The sequence below is a fragment of the Notothenia coriiceps genome, unplaced genomic scaffold, assembly GCF_000735185.1.
Source record: "Notothenia coriiceps isolate Sejong01 unplaced genomic scaffold, NC01 NC01_scaffold00022018, whole genome shotgun sequence".
Lineage (NCBI taxonomy): Eukaryota > Metazoa > Chordata > Actinopteri > Perciformes > Nototheniidae > Notothenia > Notothenia coriiceps.
In genome coordinates, this window is record NW_011354719.1 from 792,835 (window position 1) to 809,990 (window position 17,156).

At 38.7% G+C, this 17,156-nt stretch overlaps 2 protein-coding genes across 2 annotated transcripts; one reads left to right on the forward strand and one right to left on the reverse strand.

Moving 5' to 3' along the window:
- Nucleotides 1-3,650: 3,650 nt before the first annotated feature.
- On the reverse strand, nt 3,651-13,093 carry slc4a1b (solute carrier family 4 member 1b (Diego blood group)). The gene is made up of 15 exons (XM_010780542.1): nt 13,029-13,093; nt 11,319-11,391; nt 10,808-10,850; nt 10,508-10,692; nt 9,722-9,932; nt 9,454-9,657; nt 7,370-7,518; nt 7,060-7,254; nt 6,691-6,939; nt 6,495-6,584; nt 5,948-6,114; nt 5,601-5,842; nt 4,976-5,145; nt 4,448-4,621; nt 3,651-4,366 (listed from the first exon to the last, which is right to left on the reverse strand). Exons 1-15 carry the CDS (start codon nt 13,091-13,093, stop codon nt 4,286-4,288), a joined length of 2,298 nt encoding a protein of 765 aa, XP_010778844.1. The 3' UTR covers nt 3,651-4,285.
- A 243-nt stretch (nt 13,094-13,336) lies between these two features.
- Nucleotides 13,337-16,705, forward strand: LOC104953593 (band 3 anion exchange protein-like). Its single transcript, XM_010780544.1, has 5 exons — nt 13,337-13,341; nt 14,370-14,410; nt 15,422-15,471; nt 15,640-15,820; nt 16,386-16,705. Exons 1-5 carry the CDS (start codon nt 13,337-13,339, stop codon nt 16,703-16,705), a joined length of 597 nt encoding a protein of 198 aa, XP_010778846.1.
- Nucleotides 16,706-17,156: the final 451 nt, after the last annotated feature.

Below are 17,156 nucleotides of genomic sequence, written 5' to 3' on the forward strand. Positions count from 1 at the left end.
GTTTCGGAGGTAACATTCGGTGTGTGTAGTGTGTGTGTGTGTGTGTGTGTGTGTGTGGTGTGTGTGTGTCGTGTGTTGTGTGTGTGTGTTGTGTGTGTGTGTGTGTTGTGTGAGATTGCATCTTCAGTCTGCTCTTCTTCCTGCATTTGCTGGATTCAATTCATTTTAAGTTAATTAATAATAACAACCTTTTCAGCAGTGTTATATGTGACCTTCATAATAACTGTCGTCATAGAAACAGTTATTATATGATTATGGTATTCAGTCAGGACACTAACGTTTCACTAACGACCATCACTTACATCTGTGCTGTCGTCTGAGAGCTTTTTCCTCTTCTTATTGGGTCTCGGTTCACATTGTTTTCTGAAATATAAAGAATTAGTTTGACACTGTGTTTAAGCAGGCAGCCTATACTTAATGTGATACATTTATTTGGTAAGTGTATTAATGAATTACTTGAACTCCTTCTTCTTTTTCTTGTATTCCACTTTTGCGAGATTAAACTTCTCCTCATATTGAGCCTGGGAAATGTCAGAAAATTCATCATTTAAAAGTGAGACCTCAGATAACACAGAATGAAAGGAAATGTTGTTTATGTTGCCTGTACCTTCTCTTCAGCAGGGAGCTCTTGGTACTTGTTGGCTAGACGCCTGAAGATCTTTTTTCGACCGATATCTGGGTGCTTATTATGATAACTGACCCAGTTCTCCTCGCAAAAGACGGCATTTGGAGGTGTGGGTCTCTTCGGGTGATCTGGGTGCATCTGCATAAAAAAGAATAGCTTACTGTTAACTCGCAGAATGAAACATGTAGACTTTTAATGTGTTTATTGAAATGGTATTTCAGAAATAACACTGAACTAGGAGAGGTGGTATTTACAACCTGAAGCTCTCTAAATTTAGATTGTGCAGGGTTTACCTTTGTGTTCATCAAAGGATTGGAAATGACATCTTCAGCTTCAACGAGGATCTCCTTGAGGGTCCGAATCTTCTGCAACTGCGCAAGAAAAACAAAGATATCACTAAAAACATTCATAAGAGTGTATTTGTTTTAGTTTGATATTTTGAAACACTAAATTGTCAGTTGTGCAGATGAACAACTCCATATGAGTCCAATAAAAATACAATTGAAAACGAATATGGTGTTCTCACTACCTGTCTTTTTTATACGCACACATTTTAATTCGATATATATATAAATATATATAATGTGTATAAAAACCCCCTTCAATTAATCCGAAATACCCCTTTAAGATTTGAGAGTCAGCTGGGAGACTCCATTGGCTGAAGTACATTGTATGATATAATTAAAAGCTTTTGAAACAGCTACTACGTGATGACATTGTTTTGTCAATTTAAAATTTAGGATTAGAGATGTCCCGATCCGATCACGTGATCGGGGATCGGAGCCGATCACGTGATTTTCAAAAAATCGGGGATTGGGATTTTTTTTAATTTTCTTTTATAAATACTTTTTTCTTTTTTTTTTGTATTCAATGTTACAAAACAAAAATGACCATGTTCAAGTCTTAAAGTCATCCTGAGGCCTTAGTTTTGGTTTCAAATTACACAACATCATGTATGTGTTGCTTCTTTGGGGCTTGTTTTCATAGACCTGGTTGCTTATTTCTCTCAAATCTGGCAACAGAGTGGGCAGGGTGCAGTGTCTAAATGTAGCAGTAAGCTAACGAGTACTGATACGCTTTATTTTGTTTTGATCCAATGCTGCACAACTGAACTGATCCAATGCTGCTGTGAAAAAAAGAAGCTATATCCATGTTGGATAGAATATCCAATTTAAATTAAATTAAATAACCTTAAGGGACAACTTGAATGCTTTTCTTCTTTTTTTTCTCTTAATGCATTGCATAAAGATCGGATCGGGAAAAATCGGTATCGGCAAATTGGCAAAATCAAATGATCGGAATCGGATCGGGAGCAAAAATAGGTGATCGGGACATCCCTATTTAGGATTGAACTGCGACTCACCTTGTGCAAAATCTCTCCCCATTTCTTTTTGCATGCTTCAGGAGTGAAAGGATCGAAAGCCACTTCTTTCCAGTCCACATCTTTCAGTGATTTTAAATATGTGCTCTTCAGGTGTTTCTGTCTTGCTGCAATGGTTTTCATTGCAGCAAGAAGCTTCTGGGTGTCTTCCTGGGTCCACTCTGTATCTGTAGCACAGGGACAAAACAAAGTTGAACCATTAGAATTATTAAGATAAGGAAGAATAAGGTGAAGGATAAAAGGGAAATAAATCAATGTGCCTAAACTTCCGTATCTTACCTAGGTCCCTGTCTCTTGTGTTTAATATGTATTTTGTGTAACTCTTCATAGTAGGCTATATACATATTAATTTAGATTATTTACCTTTCTCTTTTTTTAAAAAAATATTCTTATTTCTGATATTATTCCAATCTAAAAATACAATCATATCCATTATATCTGTGAATGTAATAATAATAATAATAATGCATTACATTTTTTTATTAGAGCGCTTTTTCAGGTGCTCAAAGCGCTTTACAATTACACATTACACATATTACACATGTAGGCTACATTAATTTGACATTATAATTATTCAATATAAATGGGAATGAGCATTGACAACAATATATTCCATGTAATTGTTTCTTTGACTCACAATACATATTTGAAATAATCATCTTTAAAAGCTTTGACAAGCAGGTCATCATGCAAAGTAAACGTCTGTTACTTCTTCAGTGCTTTGTGCAATCTAAGTTGAGTCATGTGTAATAAAATATCTATTTAATTATACCCACCAGATTCTTCAGTCACAGTTGTCGTCCCACTCATCTTTCCAATAAAAAGTATTTCCAATTCTTTACGTCACTTGATGCAAAGCCTTAGGTCGGTCCAAGTGGCTGTGGGAAACTCTACAACACAGGCTAGTTAGCAAACATATCAAAATTCGGTTCGTTAAAAAACCTACAAAGAAGTAGCGTTATTGGCCCTAAATCTATATATATTAGCGGTTTTTTATCGTTGCGTTTCTCAGCAGGAAAAAAACACCCATGGCGTTAAAAAGAAACACATTCACAATTTGTGTTTTTTCACCAAAAGCATGTTAGAAGTCTCCGTGTTAAAAGTGGGCCAAATCATCAACATCCTCAAAGAACAGCCAATGAGCTTACTAGGTTTCTTCTTCGTTGTGTTTATAACCGGATGTTAAGCGTTCAAGCAGCGTTGATTGAACAAATCGCCACCTATTGTGTCGGAGGGTGATTGCGTTTTGGTGCAAAATAATAATACAAGAAATATAACGGATATTTGTTTACCAGCTGAACTTTAATCGTTATATCTTGCCTTAACTCCGCTCCCTCTCTTAAAATCCCCATTTTAATTGATCTTCTACCTCCAAGGGCAGAACTCTAAATCCTCACCAACTGTGCATATAGTTATGTAGGTACATTTATTTATTGCTTGTAGGTAAAGTATAGTATTTCATTGTATTGCAAAGGCATGCATGCCATCAAGTACCCCATTTTTTTTCTGCTGTCAAAGGCATGTTGTTTCTTTGCTATAGCTTCAGGTTTTCAAAGTAATATAGTATCATCAGAGCATTGAATTGGTCTAATTTCCCTTAACCCAAGAAAGAAGCCACACCAAATGAAACTAAGTCGATAGGCATTTTGGGAGGTAGTCTTTATTATTTATAGAGAGATGACAATAAGAATACTAAACAAACACAAATTCACCATTTTATCACTCCCTATACTGCGACACAGTGTAGTGTTACCAGCTTGATCCTTCTGGCTAAAGTATCTACATTTTGCTTGCAATGTTACTTCATAAATCATATATTACTTAATTCAAATTCGGATTTTACAAGCATGAAGAAAGTGAGTATAACAATAACTTAAGTGGCACATCATGTTACAACATTACATTCAATGTGTGACTGCTTGAAGAACATATTGGATTTTAATACTACAATATTTTTCACTTCGCATCCAATATGTAAATGTTTGGGTCCCTTTAATATGATTTCAGCTTCAGTAGTATGCAAAGCACAAGCTTATAGAAACAAAACAACATAATGCAAATAAAGTACCTGAGCGACTCTTCAGGAATTTTTTACAAAGAAATATTTTTATACAAGATATCAATGTTCATAAAGATAGATTCTATATCTGCATTTTTCATTAGAAAAAACTTGTTTGAGCTCATAAGTAGATGAAATATGTGAGCCACATAAAAAATAAATATATATTTTTGTTAAAATAAAATGATTGCTGGCATGCTATAGCTGTCATAGAAGACATCTACAATGGCATCTGAGATTCACAGTATACATCCCTCCCCGGCTCCTCCTCAAAGGTCACTTTGGCGTCTTCAGCATCCAACTAAAAACAACAGAAACTTTAGTGCTTGATTCTGTGTATATCTGCATAAATGTATTCAAATGACAGGAGTTTTCCACTTACACATTTCATCTCCAGCTCAGTGAAGAAGCGGCCGGTCATAAACATGCGCAGAGGGATAGTGAGGATGAGTATGAAGGGAAGTGCGAGGGATACTGGACTGGATTTAACAATCCACAAAAGTGCAAGGCACACGATCTGGATGGCCGTAAAGAAGTGCATTCGTCCTGTGCTCACCTGTAGCCAAAATGTAAAAATATTAATCAGTTAGAAGGGTCTGCACCCACAAATACTTTGTGTCTTCTGGTATAATTCAGCGGCTCTTATAGTGAGTTGATATGACTACATGATTTCTGCTAATCTGAACACCATTCAACGCGGTGCCAAAAGTAATAATTTAGCTGATGTCCTCTCGTGAAAATATGGCTAACTTTCCTAATATTTGGGACAGAAATTGGTTTAAAAATACGTTTTAGTTGTTAGTCATATGTTTAAATGTAAAATATATTAAAATGGGATATTAACTCTAAATACTAAATGTAAGTGTTGAACATAAATCTAAATCTAGGCTAATATTTTAGAAAGTATTACTCTGGTGACGTAGGGTTCGTCAGGGTGGTATTTCTTGGGGATGAGTAGAAGCAGTATACGGTCCCACAGCTGGATGCCATTGAGTGATGTGACTCCCATGTAGAGAAAGATCCCGAACAAGGCTGACATGGGAATCATCTTTAGGATCGGCTCCATCAGAATGGACAGACCTAGACAAAAATAGATAAAGGATATTTCACTGTGTCTTTTGATAATTACAATTAAAACATCATTTGTTAACAGTATTAACTAAGTAAAGTATTAACATTGAATAAGATAAACAAGTAACCAACAAAAAACAACTACCTAATGGAATGAAACAAAATAAGGAAGAAGTATATAACAGATAATAAATGAAATAAAACTTAAGAGAGGTTGTGGTTGGTACGATGCCTTTCGAGTCTTAAAAGATTGACATTTTACGCCAAGTACATACTGTTACATACTGTATACATGCAGGTTATTTGAAATCTGAATTTCAAAAGGGCATCCAGAGCTTTGCAGTTCATAATGCAACCTCCTCTTTGCATTAAGTTAATTAGATCATTGTGTAACTTTTCTTTTAATGACAGGGGTTGGATTTTAGGAGAGTTGTAAAAAAAGACATGGATGATTGGACACCTACCAATAAGCAGCGCCACCAGAATGCCGCTGACCCTCTGCTCATTCACTCTCTCGATAACAGGTTTTGTCCCTTTGCTCATGACCGTGAGGGCGTTGGCGTGGGTGACAGAGCGAACCGTGGCAGCGCTGAGCCACGGGACACCAAAAATTGCAGCGAGTCCTCCCATGCCGACTATAACCAGCAAGTCAAAGTGGAACCCGGAGCCTTTCACCATCTTCCTCTCAGGCTGACTCACAATCAGACTGTCAACAGATGAATTTTGAAGTTTAGTTTAAAACAGGACATGATATGTTTTCTCAGGTTGATAATTCAGTGAGTGATATTGTTGTGGACAAGCGATGACCCACGTTGTGATCTGAGACTCCAGGAAGATCAGAATGAAGACGAGTAAGGCCGGGACGCAGCAAGCAAACATCAACCACACGGGGAAGGCCTGGTGCTCTCCGAAGGGGTTGATGAGCCAGCCTCTTTTGGACGGGTTGGACACCATGAGACCTTTGGGAACCACTAGTTTCTGTTAAGAAAAACAGTTTTTGATCAAATCTTCCATGTTTTAAAGGATATTTTCATAATTTTGTCTATGTTTTGCAAATATAAAATGTGCAGTGAAACCTGTTCATCTTAATCAAGACATGGGTTGTACTGTATTAGCCTAGATACATTTTTGCTTAGAGAGAGAACGATGGATTTTTTACAACACTTAAATTGACATAACATTATGATTGTATCTTTTGACGTGAAGGAAGAATGATTACAGCAGCAAAATCAATTTATGTGTGTACCTAACAAATGTTTTAGGGGTTAGTGTGAAGCTATAATATACTACATTCAAGCTGAATGACGCAGGTTTTCAGTACATCAACTGGCTTTGGAAACTTAGACTGATGGACCAACCTTAGTGTAGGTATCATCAATGTTGTAGTCCAGGAGAACCATGAGGAAAATGGCAATGGGCACACCAAAGTCACCAAGCAAACGTCTGACCTGTTTGAAGAGTTAAACAATTTAATTGAATAGCCAATAAAATACACGACTTGTTCATTCAACTGTAAATTAATTAGTAAAATACTAGCCTGTGGACAAGACGTACCTTTCCAGGCAGAAAAGTGCCATTCTTGAACTGGCGTAGGAAGTAAGCGGTGAAGAAGCAGCCTAACATGAGGCACATGGAGAGTAGGGCTGTGTTGGGGTAAGACGGCTTAATAATGTTGACAACAACAGTCGTGTTCCCGGTAGCGTTGTCATACATGGCCATCTCCTCCACCTTTGGGTGCCAGGGATTTTCTACAGTTGTATTCACATGATCGTAATTCAGAGTGAGCGGATGAGCCTTAAAGGTCTAAAGAGAGGTCAAGAGAGAGCAGATTATAAGATAAGACACATTTATAATGACAGAAAGGAAATGTATTAAATTCCATTTGGACAGATGAAATGTGTGACATGGATGAAAAAGGTTTACCCTTCCTAGCTTGGAAAATGTTTCATAGATGAAGATGAGGGATATGAGGATGGAGAAGATTTCCTGGGTGAAGCGGGAGATGAAACACACCAGGAAGCTGCCCTCAAAGGCCACAATGACCACCACGATGATGACCAACCACACGCCAACCCACACTCTCCCCACAATGTACTCAATGTCCTGAGACTTGCAGAACTGAAAGAAGGGGCAATGGGAACCAGTTGAACTTAAACAAACATCAATCACGGGAAGTGGTATTTGAAAATGTATGTTCAGTGGGATCATCACAGGATTCAGTGGTATAGCTTACAACAAAGAAGGCCTCCTCAAACACTAGCAGAGGACCAGAGAACCCGATGACCAGGACGGGCTGAGCAGCAACGAAGCAGAAGATGATCCCCTGAATGCTGGTGGAGATGAGGAGCTCTGAAACGCCCATCATGTTGTCCACCTTATCAGCTGTAGTCGCAAAGATGACAACATATTATTAATATGGCCTCAAATGTTAAATAAACAAAAGGATAAACAGGTAGCACACACACAGTTCTTCAGGGAAAAATACTCAGTATATTTTCAGTTTTTTTCTGGCCTTGTCAAACAAACATGCTAATGTTTTGTCCCACTGGCCTTGATCAGAGCATGAAGGAGAATGGAAGTCATGTATTTTGTATAAAGGAGATTGCAGGTGATTAGTTTAAAGCAGAGGTCTTCAACAGGGGTCCGCGGAGGTACTGCAGGGGGGTCGCGAAATCTTTGGTTGATTAGACAAAAAAAAAATTCTTTAAAAAAAAAAAGTTTTCCAAACATTTTTTTCCCACAAATTGAAATGTCTTTAAATGCACATTAACATGAATCCAACATATTGTAGCGAATGGAGAAATCGAGGCAGAAGACGTTATCTTCTGCTCCACAACCTTTCTCCGCCAGATCGTTAAGTATCAGCCGTATCTCGCGTCTCCCCTCCGGTACACAGCACCGTAGTGTGGAGTTGCATTAGGTAACGCGAGATACGGCTGATACTTGCGCATTAGTTTCTGTTATGGATCAGTGTCAACAGTCCTGCCAGTAACGTTACTATATTACTACTTTAGTTATAGCCTGATATATGATTGCTAACTTTACAATGTTGTGATGTGACTGACGTTAGCTAACATTCTGTAGCTAACGCCGGTCCCTCACCAAGACAACTGCCCTGTTCTCCACTGCTTCTCCTCACACCACAGCTCCATTTCTCGCTGATGGCCGTTATTTTTTTCGAATCCTTGGCTGCTCCTGGTCTCTTGCACGCATAGCAGGCTCATAATTATAATCATATGCATTTGAATATATATTTTCAACCTCTTCTCTGTTAAAACTGGCATTGTGATCCATGTTTATTCATACGTTAGACCGGCCGCTCTCCCCCATGTTACGTCACACGCGGGAGGTCACGTGCCGAGGCTTTTTTATGCGGAAGTGAAAATGTCTTACCAAAACGACGCCAGATGTCACTGGAGTGTATATTTCTGTATATTTTTAAAAAAATCTAGTGTATTCATCATTTTCCTACACATTTATTCACTAGTGTCTCTAACCTGCAAGTTGCTCTTTAAAGTTAAAACTTGAATCTGTGAATTATTTTAATAGCTCTGTGTTGTGTTCAAGATGTATGTTTATTGTATGTTTAAAGTTAAAATCTGTGAATTATTTTAATAGCTCTGTGTTCCGTGCAAGATGTATGTTTATAAATGGCAGTGGCACGGCCACCCTGTACCTTGCACATGTTTAAAATAAAAACATGAATATATTAACCTGTGTATTATTTGAAAAGCTTAGTATTGAATGTACAATAACAGAGTAGCTATGTTTATACACGGCACTAGGCCCCGTTTAATATAAAACACAATTGTATGCCATACATATAGTAGGGGGGTCCCTGCTCCAGCTCTCCATCAGTTTGGGGGTCCCTGGCCTGAAAAACGTTGAAGACCCCTGGTTTAAAGGGTCACATGGTTGTTAACACCCTCAGGTCCCATTTAGACCTTTTTTGACAATATGACAATGAATAAAAGCAGGTCAAATGGAAACATTCAACATCATTTAAGAAGTCTAACATGAGGGCAATGTTACTTGGCTGTGGCATATTTGTTTTCCTAATGACACACAATGCTCTGTTCAAAGAGCCCAGACCAAAAATGTTGCCATGTTTAGATGACACAAGCATTATAAATGGGTGAAATGGAATTAGTCAATTTGTCCAGATTATCTGTATGTGTGTGTCTTTTTTTACCATTAGATATTAAACATTGGATTTCTATGGACCCCACACAATTACTTAAAAAAAACATATCATATGTTAAACCATGCAATAGAAACACGAGGTCTCATACAAATGCAATTGCTATCCACACATACCCAGCAGTCCTCCGAAGGTAATGGCAGGAGACAACGCAGCAAAGTAAATGAATATGACCGCAGCAAGGACCTGGGCGTTAAATGCATCTGTGATGTCACTCTTGTAGTAATGGTAGCGCCTCTTCATGTCTCGTATCATCCCTCCAAATGGGCGACCAGTACGGGACAGTGGGTCTTCAGGTGGGGTACCAGCACAAAAGGAAACTGCAGGGAAAAAACCATGTTGATTTTGTGTACATGGAGTTATGGGTGTGTGTTGAAGACTCACCCTTGCGAGGTTTGGACTCCAGGTCGTTGTTTGGATCAGAGCGTTGGAACCTGTCCTGAAGTAGCTTCTTCTGAAAGCTGATAATGGAGCTGAGCATCGCTTCGTTCTGGATCTCTGTGGGAGGGATGACGATGCTGCAGTCCATGAAGTCGGATACGGCGTCTGTCAGTGCACGGGGGCTATTCGCCTGAAACGCTGCCTGGTTGAAAACCTGGATGTGGAGGAGATAGTTGAGGAGATGTTAAGACTCAATACCTTTGGTACAGAGTGGTAGTACAATTCCTTCATCTAAACATTCCTTTAATCAGCACAATTTGTTTTGTTTGGAGTTTATATTCTTCTGGCATTATTAGAACAATCTAAATGAGGATTTAAGTGTATGTTACTACCTACTACTAGCTATACCCTGCATTTGTAGCTGAAGATGTCTTTCAATCATTACGTATCTGTTCTGTTAAAGGAATACTTCAACTCATACAATTTTAAACAACAGCAAAACAGTCACACTAATTGTAGACAAAACCTCATACAGAATTAGTTTTAGGGCTCATTTATAAGTCATACATGCCCACTACTTCCCAAACACAGGCACTTTCACTGAATTTTACCATTTAAAACACTTGCTTGGGAAAGAATGGTGCAAATCATTGTGAGTACTGTTGATGTGGAATTAAAGAGGGTGAATTTATATATACAAATGAGCATTTTAGGAGGAAATTATTCCTTAAATGAGTCACTGCTCACACAATTTAGGTCAGAAAGTACAGAAGGTATCAGCTAACTCACCTTGTCAGCCATTAGTGCTGCCATAGTACGGCCGGTCTCGCAGTAGTCCATGTCAGTCTCAGTGGGGCCAACTAGAGCAAAGACGAAGCGTACGGGCACCGGGGCCTCCAGGGCCGGGTCGAGCACGACGGCTTCCTTCAGACGTACAAACACCACGGTAGGCTTTTCCAGAATTTCCAAAGCTCCTGTTAAGAAAATAAAAATAAAAAAGTAGAATTGTATTGTATGCAATCACTACTGCAACAAACATACAAACTGCATATCCTAAATGAAACATGAACAATGCAAACACTGGCTTACCTACTAGCACCATGGAAGCCTCAACGCAGTCAGACTCATCTCTCTGAAGGGACACAGAGTATAGAATTTCTCTCTAGTAAAGCTTGACTTAATAATCTGTGATGTTTGAAAATGATAGGAACAGTTTTCAGAGGAAATCCCAATCTAAGAAATGTCTGCTGTGCTCAAATACTTACTTTTAAATAGTAAACATGTCAAGACTTGTTTCGGCCCTTAAAACTGATTAAGATCCACTTAGCACATAAATGAAAATGTAAATGTAATTTAATCAACAACTAAAAACTGAGGTTTTGTGTACCAGAACAAAACAATTATATTGTATGTCCCAAAAAAAGCAACAGACTCCTCTAAACTCTGACTTCTCTCAAGGACTTTCTAAATGATCTGATGCCAGAAGTCGCTTTCTTTAAATTCACTGCCACCGTCTCACCATTGTTGATGAGGATATCAGTTCAAGTTATCATCAATGACTTTCATTCATGTAGATAATTTCATCAGGGGAAGATCTTACCCTGTCCTTGACTGAAAACTTCTGTAGATCCACCCCATCAGTCAGGGCTTGTTTCTCCGGGTCATCTGATTGGCTGGAGGAAGGAAACGACACGTGTCATTGGCTGTTTAGGTGTCAGACTGATGAAAGACAATCAAATGGTTTTCTTTAGCAGAAGAAAGTAGTCTGTGCATACATTCAAGATGATAAGCAGCCATTCAACAGCATACTTGATAAGGTTTAGTGGGCAGATTTGATCAAAGAGATAGCTGTAATCCACAGTTTCATTATTTATGCTAAGCTAATCTTACTAGCTGCTGGCTGTTGCTTCATAATTACTGTGTACCGTGCTGTATTTATGTACAGCCATGAGATCAAGTGTTGTCATCTAACAATCAAGAAAGCTTATCATATTTTCCAGGAGGTCAAACTATCCCTTTAAAGGTTGATTCTGATATATTTTTGTGTAAATATCTTAAAATCTAACCGGCTTTAGGAATAAAAACGAAATCATTATTTATAAAATGATTTTTTAATGAATTCCTGTTATATTCTGAACAAAGGAATCCATATCTAACAGCGTACATCAAATATTTGGACAAGGTTGTCACAATATCAGATTTTCTCTAAATGATTATTCTAGACTAAAGAACTCAAAAAAATAATATTTATTTAAAAAGAATGTCGGCATATTTATTTCACTCAAAATAGAAGTGAAGGGAGGCGGTGAGTCTCTAACCATAACTGGCCCAGACATTAGGGGCTTTTAAATCAACACTTACAACTCACTTCTTCTCTCTGGCCTTCTAGCCTTTTCTTATCAAGCTCCACTTTTGTGGAATCAGCTTCCAGTTTGTGTTCGGGCGGCCGACAGCCTATCCGTTTAAAGAGTACGCTTAAGACCTTCCTTTTGATAAAGCTTATAGATAGTTGATCAAATAACCTAATGAGTGCTTTGACGCAGATACGCTGTGCCTCTTCACCTACATTTTGGTTCTTGCTCTTTCACTTAAATCCTAAAAACTTGGATCTTATATCTAAAACTAAGGTTATTACTACTCTTTCTATTTTCTCTTTATCCAAAACCTTTTCCCTCCATGACCTCACAAGGTTTTATTGGAGGGAAACAGGTTTGCAGAGGGGCCTATTTCCAGCCGGGGAGTGTTATGCCGTAGCCACAGCGTACCTCCTTACCTCTCACCAATTCCAACTAGGCCCTAGCGGGGACCTTGCTCCCTGCGGGTGCCTGTCTGTGTCTGTGTATTTGCATGTTCCGATTAACCCAGCCTCCCCCAAATGTTCTTTTTCTTTGGTGTCTATATCTACGCCGGGCCGGCGTAGATATAGACACCAAAGAAAAAGAACATTTGGGGGAGGCTGGGTTAATCGGAACATGCAAATACACAGACACAGACAGGCACCCGCAGGGAGNATTGTGTTGCTCTGTTGGAGGAGCCTGTGACCTCAGATGTTCATTGATATATCTACTCTGTAGCTAATGTACAAATGACAATAAAAGCCTTGAATCTTGAATCCTATCAGTGGAGGAAGTGTGTGGACGCAGCGTTGTTAAAACCCATGTTTACATTCAGTAACTCGTACTAAAATAAGGAATCATTGAGAGTTCAGGCGGTCCTTTCAACAGTTTTAGAGCTGTGTCTTTTACCCTCTAAAAAAAGGGGTGGGGCCATGACCTAGAGAGAAGGAACATGATTGGTTGCTCTCCTGTACGCATCGTCTGCTACTACTGATGATTCTCCACAGATCTGCAGGTCCAGGACAGCTGCTTCAAACATCACATGATCTCCATCTTGTGGTAAACTGTGTGTGTGTGTGTGTGTGTGTGTGTGTGTGTGTGTGTGTGTGTGTGTGTGTGTGTGTGTGTGTGTGTGTGTGTGTGTGTGTGTGTGTGTGTGTGTGTGTGTGTGTGTGTGTGTGTGTGTGTGTGACAAACAAATACAGGCGGCTTTAAAGAGGTTGTGTTTATAAAGTCGTGCATTTTTACCATCCTGCTGTCTTTTATGCTGCTGAGTGCCTGCATGAGGTAAGTGTCACCTTTTCTGCCAGAGCTATGAGTGGTATTTGAGAAGTAAAGCTGCAGCTTTGAAGCATAACAAATAGAGGAACTCTTGTAAACTAAACTGTTGCTGTTATTGTTGTTTGGTTGCAAAGGCTGACAAATATTAGTAGAGACATTTTCAGTTTTATTTTTCTTAAAATATTCTTGAACTGCAAAGTACTACTCTGAAGAAAGTTAGACGCTGAAGGCATTCATACTTAATAATGTAACACACATGAGGAGAACATTTGACATTCATTACCAAGTGCTTTGCAATACAACCAAGTCTCTCAATAATCTTAGTCATTACAATTGATTAGTTATGCAAAGGGGAATGTTGGGTGTGCATTAACATTTTCTTGAAGTATGAATTATCTTCTCACATGCATATTGACAACAACATAAAGAGTATTTTTTGCAATGGACACATGTTGAAATAAAAACGACAAAAAACAGAAATATGCATGTTTTAATGTGACATTAGTTTTACATTTTGAAACAACCATTAAATGTGTTTTTTGGGTGTGATGCATATTTCCCCGCAACATGAACCAATAGAGTTATGATTGTACCGTCATCCTGATGCCATTTGAGAACATTTCACACAGCATTTACACCTACTCATGTAACAAAGTTCATTTTTATGAACTTTAAACTTAAGAATATGCCAATTTGTTCACACACACAAACACACAGAGCGTCTAGTCTGCCTAATCCAAATCTTCCACCCCTCTGCTCAGCTGTGTTTTGGAAATAATCGTCCTGTTGTGACAGTCAACTTCAGCGCTTTGGTCCAATCTGAGATAATATGGACACTGTGGATGATCTCTTGCATAACACTAAAACTCAACAACCCAAAGCAATATTTCCTAACACACCATTTTATTTAAACCCCAAAAATGGTAAAAACAAATTCAATTTAATGATTATAAGGGGAACTTAATCTCATTTTATATTATTCACTGTGTCATTGTAAGAGTAGGTTTTAACAAAGTCCATTGTGTCTTTTACAGCTGCCTGGAAAACCAACTCCAACCCCAGTGCATAGTGTCAGGTAAGGGACACATGCACACACACACACACACGCACGCACGCACGCACGCACGCACGCACGCACGCACGCACGCACACACACACACACACACTGTAACAAGGCACACGACATGTATTGACAGTCCAAACATAACACTAACCTGCTCCAAATCCCCCACTGGTCCTGAACAGAGGATTACAAGAGGATTAGGGAATGATGTTATCTTTTTGTGACACTTAACACCCAACATATCATCCGTGTTTCTGTAATGTAGTGAAGCATGAACGTGGTGTTATCTGACCCTGGTCTGCAGAGAGTGCTTCTCTCTTTGGGTATGCAGGATGATATTTCTGGTGCTCTTTTCACCCACACATGACCTTAAGTTAGTTTAGTTTTAGAGCCAATATCCTCATGAAAATAAAGGTTTGTTTAAAGTCAGTCTGGAAAAGTTAAGTACAAACAGAAAGGTGCATTTTCTTTCTCTAGTGCTATGCTAAGTGCAAGTTACTCCTGATAAGAATGAAACCAAATGAAATGAAAATGCAAATACTTACTTCATGCTTTAATAATATCTACTTAAGTCTTTTAATATAATTCACTTTGTTTTATCGTTACTTTTAGATTGAGTTTACATAAACCTATCCTTTATTGTTATTCTATTAAGCACTGGTATTACTCCTTTATTTTTACTACTTTATCGTATTTTATTTTCATTCTCACATTTGTTATTGTTATTCTTTATAAATCAAAAGTCCTTCAAGGATAATAAAGTTCTACCTTATCTTATCCTAAATAGTAGCCTAACATCACACCCTGCATCAGAGGGACAACAAGACAAAGACTAAAACTATTTGCTACAAACAAACTGCAGCTTTGGTAAGATAAGTACAATTGCAGCAACCAAATATCCTTTTACGGCTCATATTGGAATGTGGTTGTTGCTTGAAGATGGCCTTGAAGTAATGTCAACCTAACCTAAAATCTATTAACATCTGATAATAAAGCTTTTTGTACTCAAATATCTATTTCCAGCTTACATAGAGGCTGACCTTACAGTGAAACACACAGACAAGCAGGAAGGGGTCAGTGAAACCACATGTGGAAAAGCTGTAATTGTGGGAGGTGCCCGTTCATTTCATCCACCTGCACCGTGCACATTTTCCCTCTCCGTCTCACAGACACAAGCATGGTTTGTGTCCCACGTTCAGGTCCTCATCAGCGGGTGTTTGTGTTTCTCTCCGTGCCTTCAGCAGTGCGTGGAGCTGAAGGAGCCAATGAAGGACCAGAAGCAGCAGACCTACTGGCAGGAGACGGGCCGATGGGTGGGGTGCGAGGAGAGCTTCGACCCTCAGGCCGGGGTGTGGGCGACCTCCAGCATCTCCTACCTCACCTTCAAGAGCCTCATCCAGCTCAGACGCACCATGAACACAGGTCAGAGCAAAATCAAATTCAAACATATAGAGTTTCTACATAAACATAAACCAAGCTATTGTATTCTGTGGTGCAAAGTAAAGTACGTTTACTCAATGACTGGTATTCCATTTGAGTAACTCCAAGTTATGCTACTCTATACTCTGTGAAGGAATTTGACCAAATACATTTACTCGAGTCCTGTACTTAAGAACTACTTATATACTATATATATTGCACTTTATTTATTTCACTCTCATAGTTACTAGCTACTTTTTACACATACAAACACATGATATGCTTATGATGTGATATGGTACCATGCTTTTAATACCCATCTTTTGACAAAGAGTCTAAATTGTCCAAACATTGACAAACTACTACATTTAATTGCTTTGACATGTATAGTGATATCATTAGTCAGTATTAATCGGGGCACTCTAATGTTTCACCGCTGAAGAGCCAAAGTTAACCCCTTCAAATCCTACAGACTCTTCCTTGTTTAAACCTGTTATTCTTAAACCACAACACTGCCCTCGTCTCATGATCACTTCTGATCATTTTCCAACATGTTCCTATTTCCAAGGTGTGACCATTTTCGACTGTGAAGAGCAGACATTTGCCAGCATCGCGGAGAAGATGGTCAACGAGATGGTTAACAAGAAGGAGATCAAACCTGAATCCAAGGAGGGAGTGCTGAAGTCTCTGCTTCAAAACCACAGGTATTCTTTCAATTACCTAACTGTGACTCAAACACAGATGACCCACATGTATGATGCTGTTCTCAAAGCTGCATATGAGGTCCAGCATCTTGCTCAGGGAAAGTTAACACAACACGGAGCTCCTGTGGAGATCAAACCTGTAATTATGTCTCTGACCACCAAACCACAGTGCCTGTCTGCTTAAGTCTCTTTTAAAGGTGACCGATGTGAACTGAAGTTACCTCGCACCTTTAAAGGGCACTCTAAAAGTGTGTCGATATTGATATGGGTATTGATTGAATACCCATAATATTTAGGAAAGAAAATACTCATATCATGTTTGTAATACACATAAGATGATTTGATTCATATAGTCCAGCGCCTCTTGAATAATTTCCAACTTCAGTTATCAAGTCAAATCAAGTTTTATTTATATAGCACCTTTTTAAAACGATTTTTGTTCAAGCCAAAGTGCTGCACATATAATAATTACCTTACAGTAAGGACACTATACAGCAAATACAACAGCACAGTTGAATATCAGTATGAGAAAACGACACCCTCTGACCTCAGACCCTCAAATCGTACAAGGAAAAACTTCCAGAGAAAAAACCCACAGTTTAAAGGGGAAAATGGGAGAAACCTCAGGGAGAGCA